Here is a 21,127-nt window from a genome sequence, read left to right as displayed (position 1 = left end):
CAATTGCGATTTAATGCGGAGTGTGACGATTTTCCCGAAATGAGAGCACGTTGATTTTGATCGACATTTTAATGATCTCGCTTTCCCTACGTTCCGGAAAATATGAAAATGCAAAGTAAAAAAAGAAAAAATACGATGCAGGTATTTCCATTTTTATTCTTCAGAACATCGTTTTATGAATTTTCTATAAAACTATCAAACAAAAACGACAACGGAACGAATCCGCTTTGTACATATAAACACTCCATCAACGGAATACAAAAGTCCGGGTTCTGTCAAATACTGGACACTAAAAATCAATAATCTGTCCACCCATAAAATATGTAATTCCTGTACCCCCACTTAAATCGATTTCGATTCACCTTTTATATTCAGTGAATATCGACGTGTATTACATAACCGTTTTTTCTCATCCGAATTTTCTTTTTTTCTACTTCTCTCTCCGAGTTATTTAAGTATTAAGATTTGTCGGAACTGCAATCATCTGACGATTGGGATCGCATTAAAAGTGGAGTTTTCATTAAACACGAACATCTTTCGAAGGCGCAGCGCAAATAAATCTCCCTCGGGAATATAAAAATATATACAGACCGGGGGAAATTCAGAAGGAAATCAAAAATATTTTCCACATGCATGTATACCAAGTTAATTGGATCGCTTTCATTTGCGCTAATTTATAAATCTAGAGAGAGTAGATGCAACAGAGAGAAAAAAAACTAGAGAGTGAGAGAGATTTCAGGGCAGGTTTTAGACTCGGGGTCTTAGTTACCAACTAATTATTTGCCGTAATTAATTAATAACCTCGATCCATCTTATCGATGATGAAGTAGTACATTTAGAGGTTTAGTGATTAATCGTAAGCCCCAACTAATTACGGTACTAACTAACTTTTCTTAATCCGATACCAAAAAATTGTCATGAACATATTCGTGTATTTAGCAAATTAGTGTACAGTTAGCACTATAAATTTAGAAAAATCTTAAACCTAATAGATGGCAACTCTATCTTAGTTAAATTACATATAATATCCAATTTAGACTATAATACAGTTTCAATAATTAAGGATTTTTTTATACTTTGAAAGTTATGATCGTATTTAAAGTGAATATCAGTGTTCTGGTAAACACATTTTTGTTAGAATTTAATGTTTGCTAGTATATGTGACGCATTAAAACTATTTGATTTTATCATTTGCTTCCTCATTCTAATGTATTTCGCAAATAATAAGTTCAAGAACAAGTAATATTACTTATGTACTTGTTTCATTACTTTTTTCCTCTCTCCTAGTTATTTTGAGCATGTTATATGTAAATGACTATAAAACAATTTCACTTGCAATTTATATACCAATGACCTAAAACAACATAATGTTCTCTTTCGTACAATTATGGTAAGGTTAATTACACTTTTCTGTTTCTGTTAACATAAATATAATATTGAGAAAGTAAGGATTTACTAATTTTATATTAAATAAAATTAACTATCTTTCACAATCCAAATATTATTACTTTAAGCACCTTAATATTATTGTTAAAATTTTAAATCTTGAACTATTGCTTACTATAGCAACTACTTTAATATATCATCGATATTAGAATACACATTATTGTGGAATGTATAGATTTTGTTTGTAATATGTGTCAATTGTAAATAAATGATAATAATGAACAAATTAAAATTAAACACTTACTTATTGATACTGTGTAGTCCCAGCTCTCGGTGTCATTCTTATGCACGTTCAATTTGTCAGGCTAAAAACAAATAGTTAATATTAATTAAAACATATATATATATTACTAGTATCAAAATTAATAAATGTAGGTACAATGCTCACAATTCAATACTGAATATCATTTAAAAATTACCATGACTTCCATGTTAAATTAAAAACTATGTTCAAATATAGATAAAAAAAAGCATGAAAAAAGTTACACAAACTCTCTTGCGGATACTCTTTGGATGTCTACACTTACAAAAAATATAATTCACAGTAATATGTTTTAACATGCTGTTGATTCTAATATCATATAATTAGCTATAATATATAAGCCTTTATTAGCTATTGACAAAGAAGGCATTCCATTCATAATGAATGTAACTTGCAAGTTTTATTATATTTTCTCTTGCGTAATTATAAATAAATCGTGTCATTGAGGTCTGCGTTCAGTTGGCATACGTTCGGAATAGAAGAAAAAAAATCCCTGCAATATTATTTAAAGTCTAAACGACCAAAAATGAGTCACACATTGGAAAAAGTCCAGGTAATTTTATGCAGCAATAATAATAATATGAATGGTCACATTACATAAATAATATCTTCTGTGCTTGTATGTGTTTCAGAGTGCGCGCGTTCACGATTTTCTCATTTTCAGCGTAGCCAAATTTATCACATCTTAGTACTTTGATGTACTCTAAACATATGAATAGCAGACGTCAATTTAGCAGCATATTAAATTAATCCACATTCCAGTAGATAGATTCTTGAAATTTGTTGTTATGGCAATCTATATATTATTATACACTATACCTCAAGTGTTTTAATTAACAAAGATAATTGTCTTGTGGATAGACTTTATACTTAGACAACTACCAACACATATACAAGTCTAAACATTAACTATTCAATATAATTAGTCAGTCAGAATAATGTCGAAAAAAATCTACTAAAACTTCTTCCTATCAACGGTTATAACATATTTTACCTAATTTTCTAATAGATGAATTCCCTGATTAGAAACCCCATGTAATAACCTTTATAGAATCATATTCTTAAATTATTTTATTACAGATTGCGCATATAAAAATAATTAAATATTATTTCAGCTCCTAAATATAGCCTATAATTTTCATTGTAAACGAATGAAATCCGAAAAACAAGCCATCTATGCTGTAATACAAATTATAATCATATTTGCGTATTTAATAATAAATAACACGGTATGATATAACTAACTTGTTTCATATTAGAGCGCCGACTGTTCGTTCTGCTATAAACGAACACTTTATGCGCATATAATAAAAGTTAATTAAGTTGTAAATCATATTTTAATTACTGTGTTTTAAATATAAGCGGAAACTGGATTAAAATAAACATACAAAGACAAAATAAATTAAAATCCCGAAAATATTCTCAATAATTTTACACAAATGTCGCTATACGAATTATGAAGTATAAAATATATGTGTACACTTTCCAACCACTTGATTATAATAAAATATGTCTTTCAATTTTTCAAAGAACCAATTGAATTTTAGACTATTTACAATATATTGTTGAACGATTGACCTCCATAAAAGGCACACATAGAAATTGCTTAATGTATTTATTGTGAAGACTACTAAATATAATGTTCAAATCATGAAGTTTGCTTTGGACCAGTATTCCAGCTTCCGCATACAAATAAAGACAGGATTGACCAAAGCGAGCAGGATTTATGCGCACCCCTTGAAGAGTGGTGCGGTCTAGCATTGCTAAGTGGCTTCCTCGTCCTCAATTCAAATCCAACACCGACCTGCGGCCCTAGATGTTTATGTGAGCGGCCAATTCTTAACTCACAAGCAACCTAGTGTAGATGCATACATCTCATCCAGGAAGGAGTTAGGAGCTGTTGGAACAGTGAATATTAAATCCCATGACCTTGTCCGCATTTATAAAGCATCCCTTGTCAAAGTTCAAATCCCCGCCAACGTCTGGTATTTGCCTCTACGATAATCTCATAAAAATATTATGTTCCTATAGAAGTTACCTACCAAATGAAATAAATGAAGGAAGAGAAAAACAGAAGGATGAAATAACACATGTGTCCCGTAGGGAACATCTTTTATTTGGGGAGAGATTCAACATTTATATTCAATTCAGGCGAAATATAAACTCTTAAACCGCCAATTCCCTGCACATAGTTAAAGTTGTAACATCATGAATTTGTAATTGAACACAATGTTCAATTAGTCCTATAAACTAATCACAAAAGTTTTGTAATTCTTGGAACTCTTACAATAATATTTTTTTTGTGAAACTCAATTATTGGAAAACAATTCTACATTATTTACAATTAACTAAAATTAAATGTTGTTATTATGCAAATAACATAAAATCAATATAAATAAATCGTTTTAATTTACTTTTAATTGTTCCAAGAAATAAAAATCACTGAATTTATTAAATATGATATATACTAATATTGACAGTAATGTTATCAATTTTTATAATATAATAATACCTAAAATATAAATAACATGAGCATTCCGGAGAAACTAATAAAAGAAAAGATTTTTTATCGCCTCGCAATGGAGATGAAAAACAATTTTGCATGTGGCCCAGGGACACGAACGCCATATACACGAGAGTGGAATGCTACATGTTTCAAATATTGCGGAGTCCTTCGTCCCCCGCAGGTCCTCCTAGACAACCCAAGATTTTCTTTGCAGCGGCTTCTTTTCATATCTCGTTTCATTTCGGGCATTACGTTTGCCCCTATTTATTATTTAAATGCACACTTCCGCAGGATTTGCAACCCCATTCTTGGTCAAATCGTACATCACCATTACGTATTTAAAAAGCTTCGCTCGACACGGAAAGTGAAGTGTGCCTCTACCACCCTCTTACCTAACATGTTGCTGTAAAAATAAAATATTTATACCCAATTTATTTATAAAGCACTTGGAAAACGGAAAGATCATTTCCATAAATGAAGTGGTCCTTTAAACTCTTTAAAAGGTGAGTTTTGTATATACAAAAAATATTAATATTCAACATGTTTTGAAGAAAAAATACAATATCAATAATGCCAACATGTGTAATTCAAGTATGACAGCTTTCTAAACCTAAGTAGCTTTAATCTCGATCAGTACAAGAGTGCTTTGAGAAATCCTTTGATAATTTACAATAGAAAAACCTTTTTTTTTATTTCTGAGTTTGAAATAAGACACATTACAATGACTACTTTTAACTATATTATTAATGTTGATATCCAGATTTCCATATTAAAAAGAGCAACAGACAAGAAAAAAATATACAGAACCCTTTCTAATATTTCCACATTTTTAATTATTCAATTTCTTTAAAAATAGTAAAGTTTTCTGCTTAAATTGTTTGATAATTTTCCTTTTTACTATCAAAACTTTCGACCACAATATTAATAATAATTATGCATATTGAGTAGAACATATATAGAAAAAAACTATGATTAATATTAATAAAAATGTGTTACAGGAATAAATGATCTCGTAGGGAAAGAATTTAATATTTTTTTTAGATTCATATAAATATATATATAGTTTAAAATAAACTTTCCATTTACATAATAATGTTATGTTGAATCATACAATCAAAAATAGATGGCATATATAAAATATCGCACAAAATCCGATTAGTGTCTTCGCGTTCTGTTCGTTACAAAATTTTGTAATGCATCAAAACAATTAACGATGCACTAAAATTGCAGTCAGATTATTATTGTTGTATTCGCTCAGGCATTTATTTATTTAAACTATGAAATATATGAATACAACCAATGCAAGTAACATTATGGATCGGTGGCAATCGAAATCCTGACGTTCGAAATCCGGCCAATCAAAATCCCGACTATATCGAAATCCCGACAGTATTCTTTATTATAAAAATTTCTACAATAACATATTTAAATTATTTCGGAGTGTAGTCTACTACATTTTTATGGATACGCGCTAACTCGGGGACGGATACTCAAAAAAATATTTTTAAGAAACTCACTTATAATTATTATTATAATAATAACAACTGTTGGGATTTCGATACAGTCGGGATTTCGATATAGACCCGTTATGGATGTAGCCGACAAATCCGGTTTTCGATCTATTATAATATATTTTTTTCGAAACGAATTCAATCGCCGCAAATATCAATGTCATTTACAATAAACGTAGGTGTTCATGCTTTCAGATTTACTCACTGACTCACACATTCTTTAAGAGACCTCAAATTTGTAAATATTTGGAAACAATCAAACGAAATCGTAAAAAATAAATAATATTTTACATTCACAAGATATTATTTGGCTTGTATTGTAATATTAATATTCAATTCATTAAAACAATTTTATATTAACTACAATAATATTGTATTGGAACTGCTCCAAATAGTCCTCACTAAAGAGATTGTCTTTGTCTCCCCGCCAAGGGCTGCGATTTACGTAATTACATTCGCATACCGAAAATGGTCTCTAGCCGTATTTAGTGAAATCGTTAGCAGCGTACTTTAATTAAATACTCTGCAATAAAAATCCCTTTTTCATTAATAAGAAGAAAATCATGAAAGATAAAAACAATTGCATTCTAGCAGATACCGATATTAAAATATATAAATAAGCAAAAATATTGTAGTTTCACAAATAAAGACTATTTCGTTGACATTTATAGCATATGAAAAAATGTAATTGCAAAATTATAGTATAATTAATTATGAATTATTAATGCCATAAAAATTTATATATCCTTCAAAAATATGTACTATATGTACTATATATACTAAATGTGTGAAGTGTAAAAAATATAAATCTAGTAAAATCGCGTTTCTTAACTTTAGTGAGATGTCTAAAATTAAGTACCCGATGGAAGCCACCTGACGTTCTTATATTTTTAACTACTCAAAAACAAAACAATGAAAAGTATGTAATGTAATACTTTAATATGAACATATTGTGAGTAATATTCAAGCTTAAGATGCTGAAATAAAATAAAAAAGTTAATTTATCATTTGGAACTGTTATATAAAAGCAAATTTAACGATTTATATATCAAAAGATTATATAATAAGGAAAAGAAAAGGCACAAAAAATAATCGAACATTGTACATAATCCCCAAGAGCTGCGGGCTGTGAAAAATAAGAACAGATAATCCTTTTTGGAGAGAGCATCGGTTAAGATATACAAATTACGTAGAGTGTGGTTCAAAGATAAAATTTCCGGTCTTGGTCTTAGTCTTGGCCGCGGGCCAGCCGTTTAATGAACGTTTTGTGGAATTGCACAGTATGATCAGATCATTCTTGTGCACCGACTTAGCCAATCTTATTATGAATTCGAGCAAACACACACACGCACATCGTTTGTATATCATCACATTTGATCATTTGTTTACATTTTATATAAGGATTCAAGATATTTCAGATATAATTATCCTTGCTATATACGATATAATACAAGGGAGCGGAGCGGTTCTTTATTCAAATGAAGGTTACAAACAATATTAATAAAACATGATTTAAGCTTAATAAATCTGTTTTGTTAGCGCCGGTACTATAGACGGCTGAAGTCCAGGAATTTATGCGCCCCTTGATGATATACTGGAATCGAGAGACAACAGTATAAAACGGATAAAATACACTTGTAAACAAACATTAAGCATGATCCTAAACGTGTCACTAAACTTGTACGCGCCTAACATATTTATAAATGCATCCGAATCGCAGCCAAAATAAATATAAGTGATGCAAGTGTGAAAACATCCCGGGGCGAAAACACCAAAGCAACTCAGTCTACTTTCATCTCTTATTCAACGTATGTTTCATTAATATTCTTATTTCTCTGATATACGCACTATTTACGATGATAACTAGTCCGCTACATAGCTTTGATGAATGAAGTAAATATGTTTGAAACAGAAAATATAATTGTAATTTTATTAGATCGTATGCCGTCTAGCAAGAAGCAACATTAGCATATAACATTAAATAAATTCAGCGATCAAAGCACTTTCTGTAAATATTATCGGAACTGCGTTCATTTATTGTTTCTCTTTTACTTCAAACAATAAACTGGAAGCAAAATAAAAGCTCACGAACTCGAGGCAATTGATCTTAATTAGTGGGCAACTCTGACTGCAAGCAGACAGGCAGATTTACAAAAGACGTATATCGCGCAATGCACATTAATCACAAGCCAAAATGATAATTTGGTTATAAATTAGTAGACAGATATAAATCATCCATAATAAAAAGGAAGAGAAAAAGATACTTCGCGGCCTAACGAGCCAACGGATTGAATTGCATCAGGCATATAACACGGATTTAGCTCCAGTTCTACCACGACCATTTTGTTTACACGAACGAAATTGAAATTTGATTTGTATTCGACACCGCACCGCACGTGCCGCTCTAATTCCAATACTTCAGGGCTTAAAATAGTAGACCCAATCATATTTCAAGCAACACCAATTTGTGTGTTTGTTGTACCGGCCATTAAAGGTCCCTTCGTTGTTGTGCGGCTCGAGGGGTATGCATTTTCTACATGAGCATGGAACTAAATCCTCATTACGCAATATCTGAGTGCTGAAACGCCGCCGTCGGACGTAATCGAATTGTGTTTCCGTACGTGCAGCTAAGCATAGAATCGACATAAATAACTTTATTAGCGGTTGTGTTCTTTGCAGCGACAGGGTTTACGACCTTAAAGGTTTTATCAGACAAACTTATTGGTTTGCCATCCACTCTACGCATGTTATCTATGCAACTTTTCTACTATAAATAAATTTCAGATAATTCAATTACACATGTTTGTATTAACGAAACATAATCTTATGCTCCGAATTCTAAACCATAATAAACACATTTCTAATGGTTTATATCATCGTGTTACATTATATTCGTGAAAATAGGTTATTTTTGGAGTATAATATTGTTTTCTTCGATCCTTGTCTATTTTAGTTGTAATAAAAAAACAATAACTTATTTACAGTTATTTTTTATATAACTTTATGCAGCAAATATTATAACAATTTAAAACATTTAAGGATTTTCTAAAAAAATGTTTAAGCAAACCTTTTATAGTTTATCTGTAATTTAAATAAAGTTAATATATAAAATTCTAATTTAATACAATTAATAAGGCAGAAATAACTATGATCTGTAGCCCATTGTAACGGCTTATATTTTTGTTATGATTTGTAATATAAAAGCTTATATATTTGTTTTATATGTTTAGCTTTTAAATAGCCAGTCCTACTATTTTTTCACTACTACTTTAAGAGTTTTTTTTCCCTTTGACTAAAAAGTCAAGTATTTCTAAAAACCATTTAATCAGTATGATTTATTAAGAGTTTGTTTTGAAATTTAAGAAACTTATTCAATAAGTCAGTAAATATTTGTACGTAGTGAACTAACAAACATATTTTAATTTCCTGAATAAAACCAATAAACAAAATAGATTGAAAATATCTTACAATACATTCATCGTAATTCAAATTCAAACAGGCGAAATAAAATGTGCTCCCATATGTAACATAATCCGACATTAATGTATTTTTCTTATAATCCAGAACTCGACGAGACGGAAGTTAATATTATCGAATCGTGAATAACTACGAATAGCTTGTGGTTTTGGTAACATCCGTCATACAATGGTTACAGAACTAAATTGAATTATTTCAAGAGTATGCGACAACAATTTAATATAAATCATTGATGACACCTACTAATTACTTATTGCTGATTTGTTACTTTAGTTATCCCACCAACTAAACAACGACTGTAATGCATAGATGAAATAATCATTAATTTTCTGTTCCATAAGGAAATGAATTGATTCAAAGTTTCTCCATTAGGAATTGTAGGATTATATTAGGGAAACTAAATCCGGTTCCCGTGGGGGATGGAGAGAGATCGCCTTTCACCTATTGCGTTAATTAATTTATATTGAGCGAATCGAAGGCACACTTTCTTATCCAATTAAAATTAATATAAATATACGAGTTTAAAATCTCATTTTCCCTATTCAATTTATCGGTCTCATTTTTGTTAATTTATTGTTTGCTTTATAATCCCTAATACACAATAACAATACAGTTTATTTAAACGAAAGCATGCGGATTCCTACCCGTCGCATCCGCCGCTATTACCATTACTGAAACGTATTATCGATTTCTCCTCTAGTTACTTAATTCGCATTTGCAGTAACGTGATTGCTCAGTAAGGAAAGTATAAAGATTACGCAAACTGAATTCTATATGAGCCAGCAAAGGAAAAGTTCGTAGATAATATGCATATTTTGTATCTGTCACGTTTCTGGGGCTTAAAGAACAATCGATAACAGTCTGCAACAACCAGACGTAATAAAGTAGGATTAAAATGTAAATTTTAAAAATAATTTCAAACTTTACAATAACAAAATTGTTAAATGACGCCTTGGGAATTCCATTAAAACATTATTTCCATTAGCAAAAAAAACCAGTAAAAATATTTCACTTGGAATCGTGGTGTACGTGTCACACCACGATACCAAAGTACATGTTAAGTCACCGTAACGAATATGATTACATCAGACGAAGCGCAAAAACTCACTCAAATTTTACGCCCAAATTTACTTCGGTCATTCGTTTTTGCCATATGTGATTTAGAGTATTTTTACAAAGCCAAAGTGTCGAAGAAGCTCAGACAAAACTAACCTATAAAAAAAATTGAATTGTACATGACAAAATCAAAGGTAAGAGATTATGTTGATAGCATTAAATTGATTTATACCATCAGTAAAAATGAATATGGTAATTCCGCAATGTCACAAGAAGCGTAAAAAGAACTATGATAGAAAAAATAGTCATTCTATAATGCGGAAACAAACGTACTTCATTTGATCAATCTTTATCCACAAATGAAACATTAATTTCCAAATCATAAATAAACACGATAAAAAAAAGGAAATATTATTATTCGCCAGACGAAGATTTCCTCGCAAATACACATCCGAAGTTCCCATTTGGATGAAAACTTTAGAATTCGAGCTATTGGTGTTTTCCCAAAGTAAGCCAGACAAACTTTAAAGTTTCTCAACAATTCCAATTCCTTCCACATTTTAACATTCTAATTTATTTAATACGCGAGTAAAGAAAAACAAGACTGACTACCGATTTTCCATTGTCATGCGTAATAATAAGATATCAGTAATATATTTATTTGCAATAAATATAACGATTATGAAATAATTGGCAATTAGTCTATCAATTAGTGATAAATAATACATGGGTAATTACATTAATAATACAATCAATCATTAAAAGTTAATTGCCAACCGAAAATCTATTTAAAAAGACCGAAACAACACGTTTAAAGAAGAAAAAAAAAGAGACATGAAAATAATAAATGTATTCTTGAAATAAACAATCACGTGCCAATAGCTTCAATGCTCGTTTTCGAAAAACAAATTACATCGTAAAAAAATAAATTTACTTTTCTGCAGTCGGTTAAATAAGAAATATAAAAAATAAACATTAAAAAGCTGGAAACTGAACGTTTCATTTCACGCTCTGTGAATATAATAAATTGACTATTCCGAAATACACTTAAGATACGAAAACCTAACAAAACTTTACAATTGTCATTACTCTCATAAAGTTCTAAAAAAATAGTTTAAAAAAAACTCATTGTGAAAATTCACTATATATTTTTCCCATATATACTAATGTAATATACGATAATGCGTTTCATTTTTCTTACAATTTATTGTGCTCGTTATGCGAGGTGCTCGTTGAGCGAGATTCCACTGTATTTATAAATACTTTAAAGAAAATATAATATTATATAAAGTAATATATTGTAAGTAAAAATCTTGTATTTGTTTTAATCTTTATATTCTCTAAAAGTGTGAAACATAATTTACTTTATATATTAATAGGACGAGAAAATAAATAAAATATTGCCACAAGTGGAAGAAAACTATAAATATAGACTCTAGAGGCGTTTTTTTTTTCGTGCAACCAAAATAAAACTGTATTCCATGAATCCCTATTTTTCAAGTTACTACATTAGATTCATTTATGGCTATTTTTTATTAATAACTCATATTTTACTGCAATATTCCCTAACAAATAAATACACAAAAAAAGTAATTATTAGCTGTTATATATAATTAAATGAAATAATATAATATCTTATTTCAAACTATTTTAAAAATATTACGCACGCCCTATATGTAAACAGTATTTAATGACATTCTGCATGCAAATAGAATTCCTGGACTTCTGGATCGTTTAAACCGCCATTAATTGGGTGCAAATTTAAATACATTAAATCACCGACAAGGCAATAAATACAAAGCAGAGACAGTAAAGAGAAAATGAATAAGTACTTGCCATACGGATGCACTTATAAATACACATGGCATTTAGAAGGCCCCTTGTATCTGGCTGTTAGAAGCCAAGTACTACCGCTAGGACGAACCTATTCATCGATTCAGTTAGCTTTTTTGCAAAATCTTGTATATGAGCTAATCGACAATTTCACGTTACAATATTTTCATTTACACTTGAAATATATTACATTCTAGTAATTTTCCATATAATTTACTAATTTTATAACATTTAATACTAGTTTTAGTCTAAATCTAATCTATCGAGTCTATTTACATCGATTATAAAAAAAAAGCAAAGAAGAACATACTTATAGCATATTAAAATGCAAAATATTTTGATAATGAAAAAATTACACAATTGGATTTAAATTACAAACTCATTAAAAGTCTCGTGGAAGTCTTATTTTATATATTGCTATAAAATATATGAACGATTAACTACATTCAACAATAATATTCGCATAGAATTGTATTTCATATACTCAATGATCAGTTATATAATGTGTGTATGGTATTTAACAATATTTTTTGCTATTTAATAATATAACGAATAAAATTGCTACATGCATTTAAGTAGCTGTGTAATGTTTAGTAATGAAAGCATCCAACAAGCGGACTTTCTCTATTGATTTTAGGGATGAAAAAGAGGGAGAGCAAAATCGTTGACCTTTGATAGATACCATGGATTTAAGTTCAGCGGGTTTTCACAATTGGCATGTGGGACAACAAAATAAAGCCTTGATACCACGATTCGGATTTATCGCCAACATTTAACAGAATCCACTTAGATGAAAAGAAATAAAAAAAACTAAAAGAACGTACAAGATTTGACTTATTAAGCACATTAACACATATTTCGATTCAGCGAGGAGCTGCAAAACGCACAAACAAGCGTAATTACACTGTTGCCGATTTACATAATTGCGCAATGATATCATCAATTTATGTACGTGTTCAAGAGGCTCATCTCAATTGGTATTTGCCTAACTAATGAATTAGCCAGCCTTCCTTCTAGCGATTCGAGCTGCACGCACTTTAAGCAAATAGGCCGATATTTATTATTTGGTCGGCAATTAACATTCCTCGGCGTCCGGTGCCAAAATGTACCGAGAGATGCAACAATATGGCTGGTCCACCCGTTTTCCTGGCCTGTTCCAAATACTTCAAATAACAATTTTCCACCCGGCTCCGTGACTTAGTTGCCTAATTCTTCCGAAGCTAATTCTTCTCCGAAGAAGATAAAAAGGGATTAAGTACATCGCCGAACACCGAAACTCACATAAATTTGTTAATGAAACGGTGGCGTCGCGCTACAAGGCTACAAAAATAAACCGCAGCTCCTCACCGAGTGAGAGATGCTATAATTACACGGCGGAATGAGTAAATTACCATATTTTAGGTACGTCAACTAAAGAAGAACTAATACAATCCTATTCTTATTCATTGTTATGTAATCACAAAGTGCAATTGTTAAAAATAAAATTTTAAAAAATAACCTAGTCCTTTGGAATATAATCCTTCAACTGGTGATTTTATTTTACGTTGTAGATTATTTTTAACTTAATTCAGAATCATTTTTAATGATTTAAACCAAGTGTAGTACACACTTTAATTATAAAAAAGCTTACCTTCATATAAATAATAACAAACTTAAGAAATTTGAATTATGTTGCTAATTCATAAAATATCCTCGACATATCCATTTAATATTGAATTTCTGAATTTTATTAACATTTATTTATTTTATAAAAGATGAAATGTTTAATATTATTGTCGGCAATTTAATTGCTTAGAAATATAATAAAAAGGTGTTCATTAAATACTAATTTTATAGTTAAAAAGTTGAAAATTGATAAATTTAGTATATATATTCTCGCGTTCCTTAAATTTATTAATAAATTGTATTATCGCGTAATAAATTTGTGCAAATATGTAAAAAAAAAAAATATGCAATAAAATGAACATTTTCTTAATAAGCTACGAAATCAATTAACATTGCATAATTATTTCAATATAAGTCCGTTTTCTTACTTAATTTTCTCGTCCCGCTCCCTTGTATATTACCATAAAATTCGCATAACTTGTTTATTTATTTGAGAAAACGCATTTGAAATTTGCATGAATGTCTTCTGGTGGTGAGGCCATTTACATAAAGTGTATTGACCGTGTATAGGAAATGCTAATGCACTTGTCAGTTTGTTTTGTGTTTGACTAACCGTACATGGGGAATACAGAATGCGGAAAAGGGCGGATGTTTCTTGTAACTAATCAACAAACCAGTCAACAAATGTAACAAAGAGCAAATCGTAACAAATCGCTCACCATAAGTGGATAAGGCCCCGTATATAGTTTTATGTCATTGTTATAACCACCCCGTAAGGCAAAAATATTACCACCCATAAAAAAAACAAAGGTATTATGTCATCATATAATTGCCAATATAAACCTTATTCTGAGGGCGGTGTCTTACAGCGACGCCATGTACTATAATTAAAATAAAAGCTACTTCGATTTATAACATGTCACATATATAAAAATCAAGATTTCATTGGAACACATCCATTTGAAAATTACCCATTATGATCATGAAGGCACATTGTAATGAACATATCGCGGAGGTTGTTTGCCAAGAATCTGCGACACCTCTTGTCCGTACGATGCTCGTAAATTAGCGGTCTTAACATATGTAAACGATAGAGCCATGGGAATTTTGATTCCATGAAATATGGTATTCTTATTATATCCTACCTAAAACTTCGATTGCATCTTTATTAAAACATTTCACCTCATTATATATTCTTTTCAACCTGACGCCCTTGTCCAAAATTAGTATGCAGCCCTAACACTTGGACATTACCCGCTGTGAATACTAATTATCACCTGGAATCGATACACCTCGAGCCTCGGGGATGATTACGAAATGTTGCATTCCTTCTCGCAAATAAAATGCATTTCCTTAATGCATAAGTAAAGCATTATTGGATTCACGACGCATCCGGTAAACTGCATACCAATAAGTCTACAGTATACATATGAAAGGTCTATAAATACGAACCATAACTAATTGAATCTTATAATACAGAATAGTTTAAAATATATATAATTCACAAATACAATAACCGGTTTTGAATTTCGTACGATTAAAATCGAATGTTGCAGGTATAAAATAAAAAATAGTAAACAATAGCCTAATTCAAATGCATCATAGATTATAGACACATATAGCTTATTTTTATGTGAATGATTCACAACGACTTTCGGGCAAGTTGCGAATAAGTTTAAAATTAAAATGAATCAGAATACATTTTATAGAAAGTGTTACTGTATTCTAAATGTGAGAATGTCAGTGTATAACAAATAAATACGCACAATTAATAACTAAAACCTTTAAAATTTCAATAATCAAAACTAAAATTTACATATTGAATCCAATTTATAGATCACTTTTTATCTTATATCATATCTTACTTATTGACATACATAATTAGACATATTTATGTGATATGCAATTATCAATTCTCGAATATATACAACGTCAGCAAAAATAACACTACATGTGTTAAACTAAAAATTTCAATGAAAAGTTTGCATACGAAAAAGTAAGCGAAAGAAAAACATTTGATTATTATTATTTTAGACATGGAACAATTCTCACTATTTCAATATATTCGACAAAGAAAGTTACGCAACGTATAGAATACATAAGTTTATGCGCGTATGAATATATTTCCATGAACTGACCATCACAAAGTCAATGTCAAATTAGAAAAAAAAACTGTATATAATATGCTTAACACTGTCTCCAATTGAAATGTATATAGCTTAAGGCGAATGAATCAAAACAAATGGTATATTAATTTGAATTGAGCAGAAAACATTGACAATAATATATTAAAATAACTCACCTTTGCGAAATCTATTTTCAAAGTGCAGCAGCCGGAATAAATATCAGCCCCATTTAAAGTCTCCTTTGCTCTTACTGCTGATTCCACGCCGTCGAACGTAAATCATAATTAAGGAAAATATCTAATATGATTGATCTTGCACATACAATTATATCATAATACATATTTCACCTAAATAAAATATCTTAAAGCTGATTCAATTAAATTATTCCAAATACAATTATAAGATTGCAAGTATTTAGCAAACGCCTTATTTAGACTGAGTATAAATAAAAAGGATATTCAACCATAGCTTGGACTCCATTTTTCTTAAATATGACAATTCGAAGAACTTGCCCACTGGATTGGCATATTGTGTGCAGAACATCCTGAAATCAAAATAAAGAAACATAATTAGAAATGAAAAATAACTATTAATCATCTTCACAATTTCACGAGTTATTTCTACAAGTTAAAAATACATGAAACTCACAAAGAAATTATGAACCAAATAGAATGACACATCTGTTTGAATGACACTCATTTTTATTTTTACTGTACCACCTATTTACATCATTGTTAATGATGCAAAGAAAAAATAAATTTACTAGAAAATGTTATTTATAAATATTTGTATCTTATTATAGCATACACCTTTTTAAATTATATACTTTTTCTGAAATTAATTTATAAGTTAATTAACTAACTCTAATCATTATATACTTTTATTGCCTGCTTTGTATTTTAGTTATAGTTGTATAGTTCTATAATCTATATCAGGGGTGCTCAAACGGTATATCGCAATAGGTTTTTAAGTCAATCAATTACATATTATATTTTTTAAATTAAAATAACTTTCTGCAGTCATCAATCAATCATAATACTTATTTATATGACATCATCTTTGCAATATATACATACTTACCATTTACTTTGTATTTTATTTTTACCTAGTCGATCGCTACGCGCCTAATACTTTTGTGGTAGATCGCCGATGGTTTAAGTCTGAGCGCCCCTGATCTATATTATACCATTATTAATGATGCAAAGATATTCATAGATTTGGTAAAAATAATGTTTGTAAATTAAAATGTATGTTTACTTGAAAAAGATCTATTAACACTTTATCATTTTGAAATTAGTATAATTAATAGTATCTGCTTTTATTAAAATTTCCATCTATCTAACTTGCCATAGATCATGAGATCCTGCAGCCGCATAAATTGTATGAATGCGACTTTTTACTTTAGCAAATCATCTCCGTTCGAGTTTCAAAGATGGGCACGTATCTGCGACATACCTAGCATTACTTTTATTAGAAATCTTCAATTTTCTTTACCATCATTGTATTTTAATTATTCGAAATATTTGACCAAAAATAATCTTTGAATTATAGAAATAATGAATAAAATATTTATTGAACCAATGACATGGTTCGCATGAGCTTAGAAATAACTTGTAAAATTCAATGTTGTAAATAATTTCGTAAGAACCAATCATTCCTTCTTCCTTACCACTTATTTCTGGATCACGGCAACCCGTTGCAAAATAATTGAGAAGAAAGGTCAATTGTTTCATTTGGTAATAGTTCAACCTTTGAAAATTACCTCGTGTTTTATTTAGATTCAAATTACGCTATAAACCTATCATTTGTTATAAAAAAAATATGCAATTCATGTAATTAAGTGAAAATGAAACGAAAGTAACTGACGATCATTCTAAAAGTATATTTAAACTTTATTATAAACAATCAAAAAACTTGTAATAAACCTTTTTGCGCAAAAGGTTTATTACAAGTCATATAGGGTAATCAAGATGAGATAGTCTTAAAAATGCATACCAACTCATAGAAATTCATGTTTCGCAATTGAAAGTGTTCTAACTGCGAAATTACAGAATAAACAGGTTTCCCAAACCAGATACAAAACAATAGGGCAACACTAATTATCTATTTAGCCAAGTTATATATTTTATTTTAAATTTATTACAGTTTGCTTCCAATTTACCACAACTCCATAGAAGACTTTGAGACAGTAAACAAAATAATTTATATAAAATATTGCTATATAAAAACAACATATACTTCGTCCATTTGCAAAAAAATCAATTAAACTAATTTATTTGCATCTCTAGCGTTGCTTCAATAATAGTCCTTTTACTGAAATTAATTGTCGCTAATATAATTAACTAATGTATTTAAATAACATATTGTTGTAAGTTTTCTCCAATCATATAAACTACCTAATAGTTCCGTTTGTATTAAAACAACTTAAAGAAGTAGATCAGTGATTTTCAGACAGTTTTCCATGAACAAATATTTATTAATAAAATTTGATAATTATATTAAATATTAATTAATAAAATTGTTTTCAACATCATCATAATTTAAGTGTGCCTCGGAAGTTTAACTATAGTTCAAGTGTGTCGTAATTTAAAATAAAAATACTTAGTTCTGGATTTACTTTACTAAACAGGAACATCAGTATCAAAGTTCCTTATTGTTTTTATAATTGCTATATTTTTGAGTTTTAAAATATCATAATTATTCTGCTGAATGTTTTTTTATTATTATATTACGACTAAATTTAGATACGCTTATTGCAAAATTATTTTTTGGTTATGCCTGTATAAGGTTGTATTTAATATGCAGTTACACATAAGAATGCAAACTTTTTCTTTGGATAATGCTTTTATTATATTACAAATGTATATTTAACAGATTACGACAGGGGCCCTAACCTTTTTGCACCCAAGAGCATTTATTTTGTCAAGGTAAATTTACAGTTGGACATAGTCAATAATACACATAATACACAATTTTTTTTATCGTGAATGCACACGTAAAACGGTCGCGGGCGCCATGGTGCCCGCGGCATAGGGTTGTGGACCCCTGGATTACCGTCCTTAGATTTCGTGCAGGGTTAGGCTTATATTTAATGATGTATGTTATGTTAATAACCTTTATAGACTGACTTCAGACTGATTGTATATCGTCTGCTTTGGTAATGTATAAATTAATTAAAATACATAAAGAAGGAAAACGATTTGGCGATTTGGTTTGTTCGCTACGCAAGAACTGTTAACAATGCCTCAATTTGTGCACGTCAGATGTAAATGAAGTGCAACAATCCTATTTCCACCCCTGTTGCCGTCCAAATAATTAGTCTACGTCCACGCTATGATTTCTATTTGTTCGTTTGCCGTCGAGTATTTAATTTACCGCGCCACATTTTTCTGCGGTTATAGTATAAGAATAGGGTGTCTAAAAATAATGCAACGATATTACACAAGTCTGTGTTACGTGCATTATAGTGATGGGCATCGATGCCTCTGCTGCTGACGCCGTAAGTGCAGCAGCCAGCACCAACAACAGGATAAGCCTAGCTAGACGCAGATATACATCATGCGGTCGTATGTGGACAGTCCTCTAGGTAAGCTAGCTTATGGTGCATGTGGTTGTCACCTGTCCATGCAGAAGATGATATTCGAATGGCAATGACACTTTCAAATTTTCCTACACAAAGCAGTTTGTTTATTACATGGACAGGTGTTGCGGACATTTCAACCGACACTGAACATGGCACTTTCTTCTAAACATCTTCGGCGTCATTAAGTATATAAATTCAAGCAATTCAAAAAAACATAACTATTAGAGCACATACACAAGTGCATATTAATGCAATCATTACTTTTTGTTTAGGTTAATTATATAAAAAAACTATTATTAAATATTTAAATTTTTATAATAATGATTTTTGTAGTTGATAATTGAATATCATAATCCCTGTTACAAGATTGATAAATATTACTAAACATATTAAAAAGTTTTACAAAAACCAATAAAAAAATTATTTATTTGACTATATAATTTGATGTTTTCATGAATTTTAAAAATAAATATTAAATCTTAGATTTGCTTTATCCTTTAACACTATATAACCCGAATTTATTTCGTGACTATCAAAATAATTACGTAACCTGAAATCAACCTCTAGTTACAAATTAATAATTAATTCAGTAGTTTCAATAGTTTTTTTTTCATAATATGCTTTGTAATTTCTGTAAATATTTAACTATATCATAGATAATAATAATAAACAAAATGATTGATTAAATACAAACAACAAATGGTGGATAGCCTTGGAGCCATTATAATAGTGATTATTCACATGTGAAGAGTAAATTACTGTTGTTTTTCTGATGATCAAAACAAAGAAAAAAAATAACACGCTCAAGCATTTGCTTTGATATCTCAGATTAACCATTAAAAGCCTGATTTTCTAAATTAAATTTATAAAATATCAATGTTTCTATTGCAGTAGCCATAAAATGGGATAATAAATAAAAACATAATCACAATACATATTTTAACATTAAAAACATATTAAAAATATTAAAAACAAACCAATTGGAAGTGTACAATTCGATTTAAAAGTCCGGTATCAAAGTTGAAACTTAGCATAGGGCAAGGGTTAATATTGATAACCTCTACCAAAAATGTAATGCATTATTAAAGAGACGTCATACAATAAAACTATATTTATAGTCAAAATACTTTAGGTTTACAGTTGTCATGTCGTTATTCATATTATTGTTTGTAATTGGTTAATTGAATAATTATTATAAAATTGTATTAATTGTTTTATCTAATAAGAAAGTCATGTAAAGATTTTTTTTAAACATAAAAGAAAATAATTTCAGATTTATTTGCAGTAAATTTTCTAAAAGATAATCTCATTGACTGAGTTTAGTGAAGAAGTATAATTTGCATCGGTTAGTGCCGTGAACCAACACTGAATTGAATCTTAAAGATAACATTTTATTCATATTTATTATATCAAATATACATAAATTGACTATATTAAATAAGCTCACAAAAACAAGAAAAACACCATCTAATATACCTGGACAGAAAATGAATATTAAAATTATCTGAAATAAATAACCAAATATAAATAATAATAAGCAAAATGTATTGTTTACATACATACAAACGGCTATTGGTCCTTCCGCCCTTAATATTTAATATTATAATAAAAGATAATAAAATGGTACAAAGAGCTACTGACCATAGTCTTTCAGCCCTTGCCATATACATGATAATACAAATCAGCAAGAAATATTTTTATTAAAGAACGACAATATTTTTT

At 29.6% G+C, this 21,127-nt stretch overlaps 1 protein-coding gene across 2 annotated transcripts in view; it reads right to left on the bottom strand.

Moving 5' to 3' along the window:
• Window positions 1-16,366, bottom strand: part of LOC108558723 (heterogeneous nuclear ribonucleoprotein L) — a gene marked incomplete at its 5' end in the record, with an annotated part of 63,782 nt that extends 47,416 nt beyond the window's left edge. For both annotated transcript variants that reach the window (XM_017915720.1, XM_017915721.1), the window contains 3 exon segments: window positions 1,691-1,751; window positions 15,999-16,095; window positions 16,281-16,366. In XM_017915720.1, the coding sequence (XP_017771209.1) occupies window positions 1,691-1,751; window positions 15,999-16,095; window positions 16,281-16,366 (244 nt within the window).
• Window positions 16,367-21,127: the final 4,761 nt, after the last annotated feature.

This window comes from Nicrophorus vespilloides, unplaced genomic scaffold, assembly GCF_001412225.1.
Source record: "Nicrophorus vespilloides isolate i.1.1-1 unplaced genomic scaffold, Nicve_v1.0, whole genome shotgun sequence".
Taxonomy (NCBI): Eukaryota; Metazoa; Arthropoda; class Insecta; order Coleoptera; family Silphidae; genus Nicrophorus; species Nicrophorus vespilloides.
Note: the sequence above shows the minus strand (reverse complement) of the source record. Positions and strands in the feature narration are given on the sequence as shown.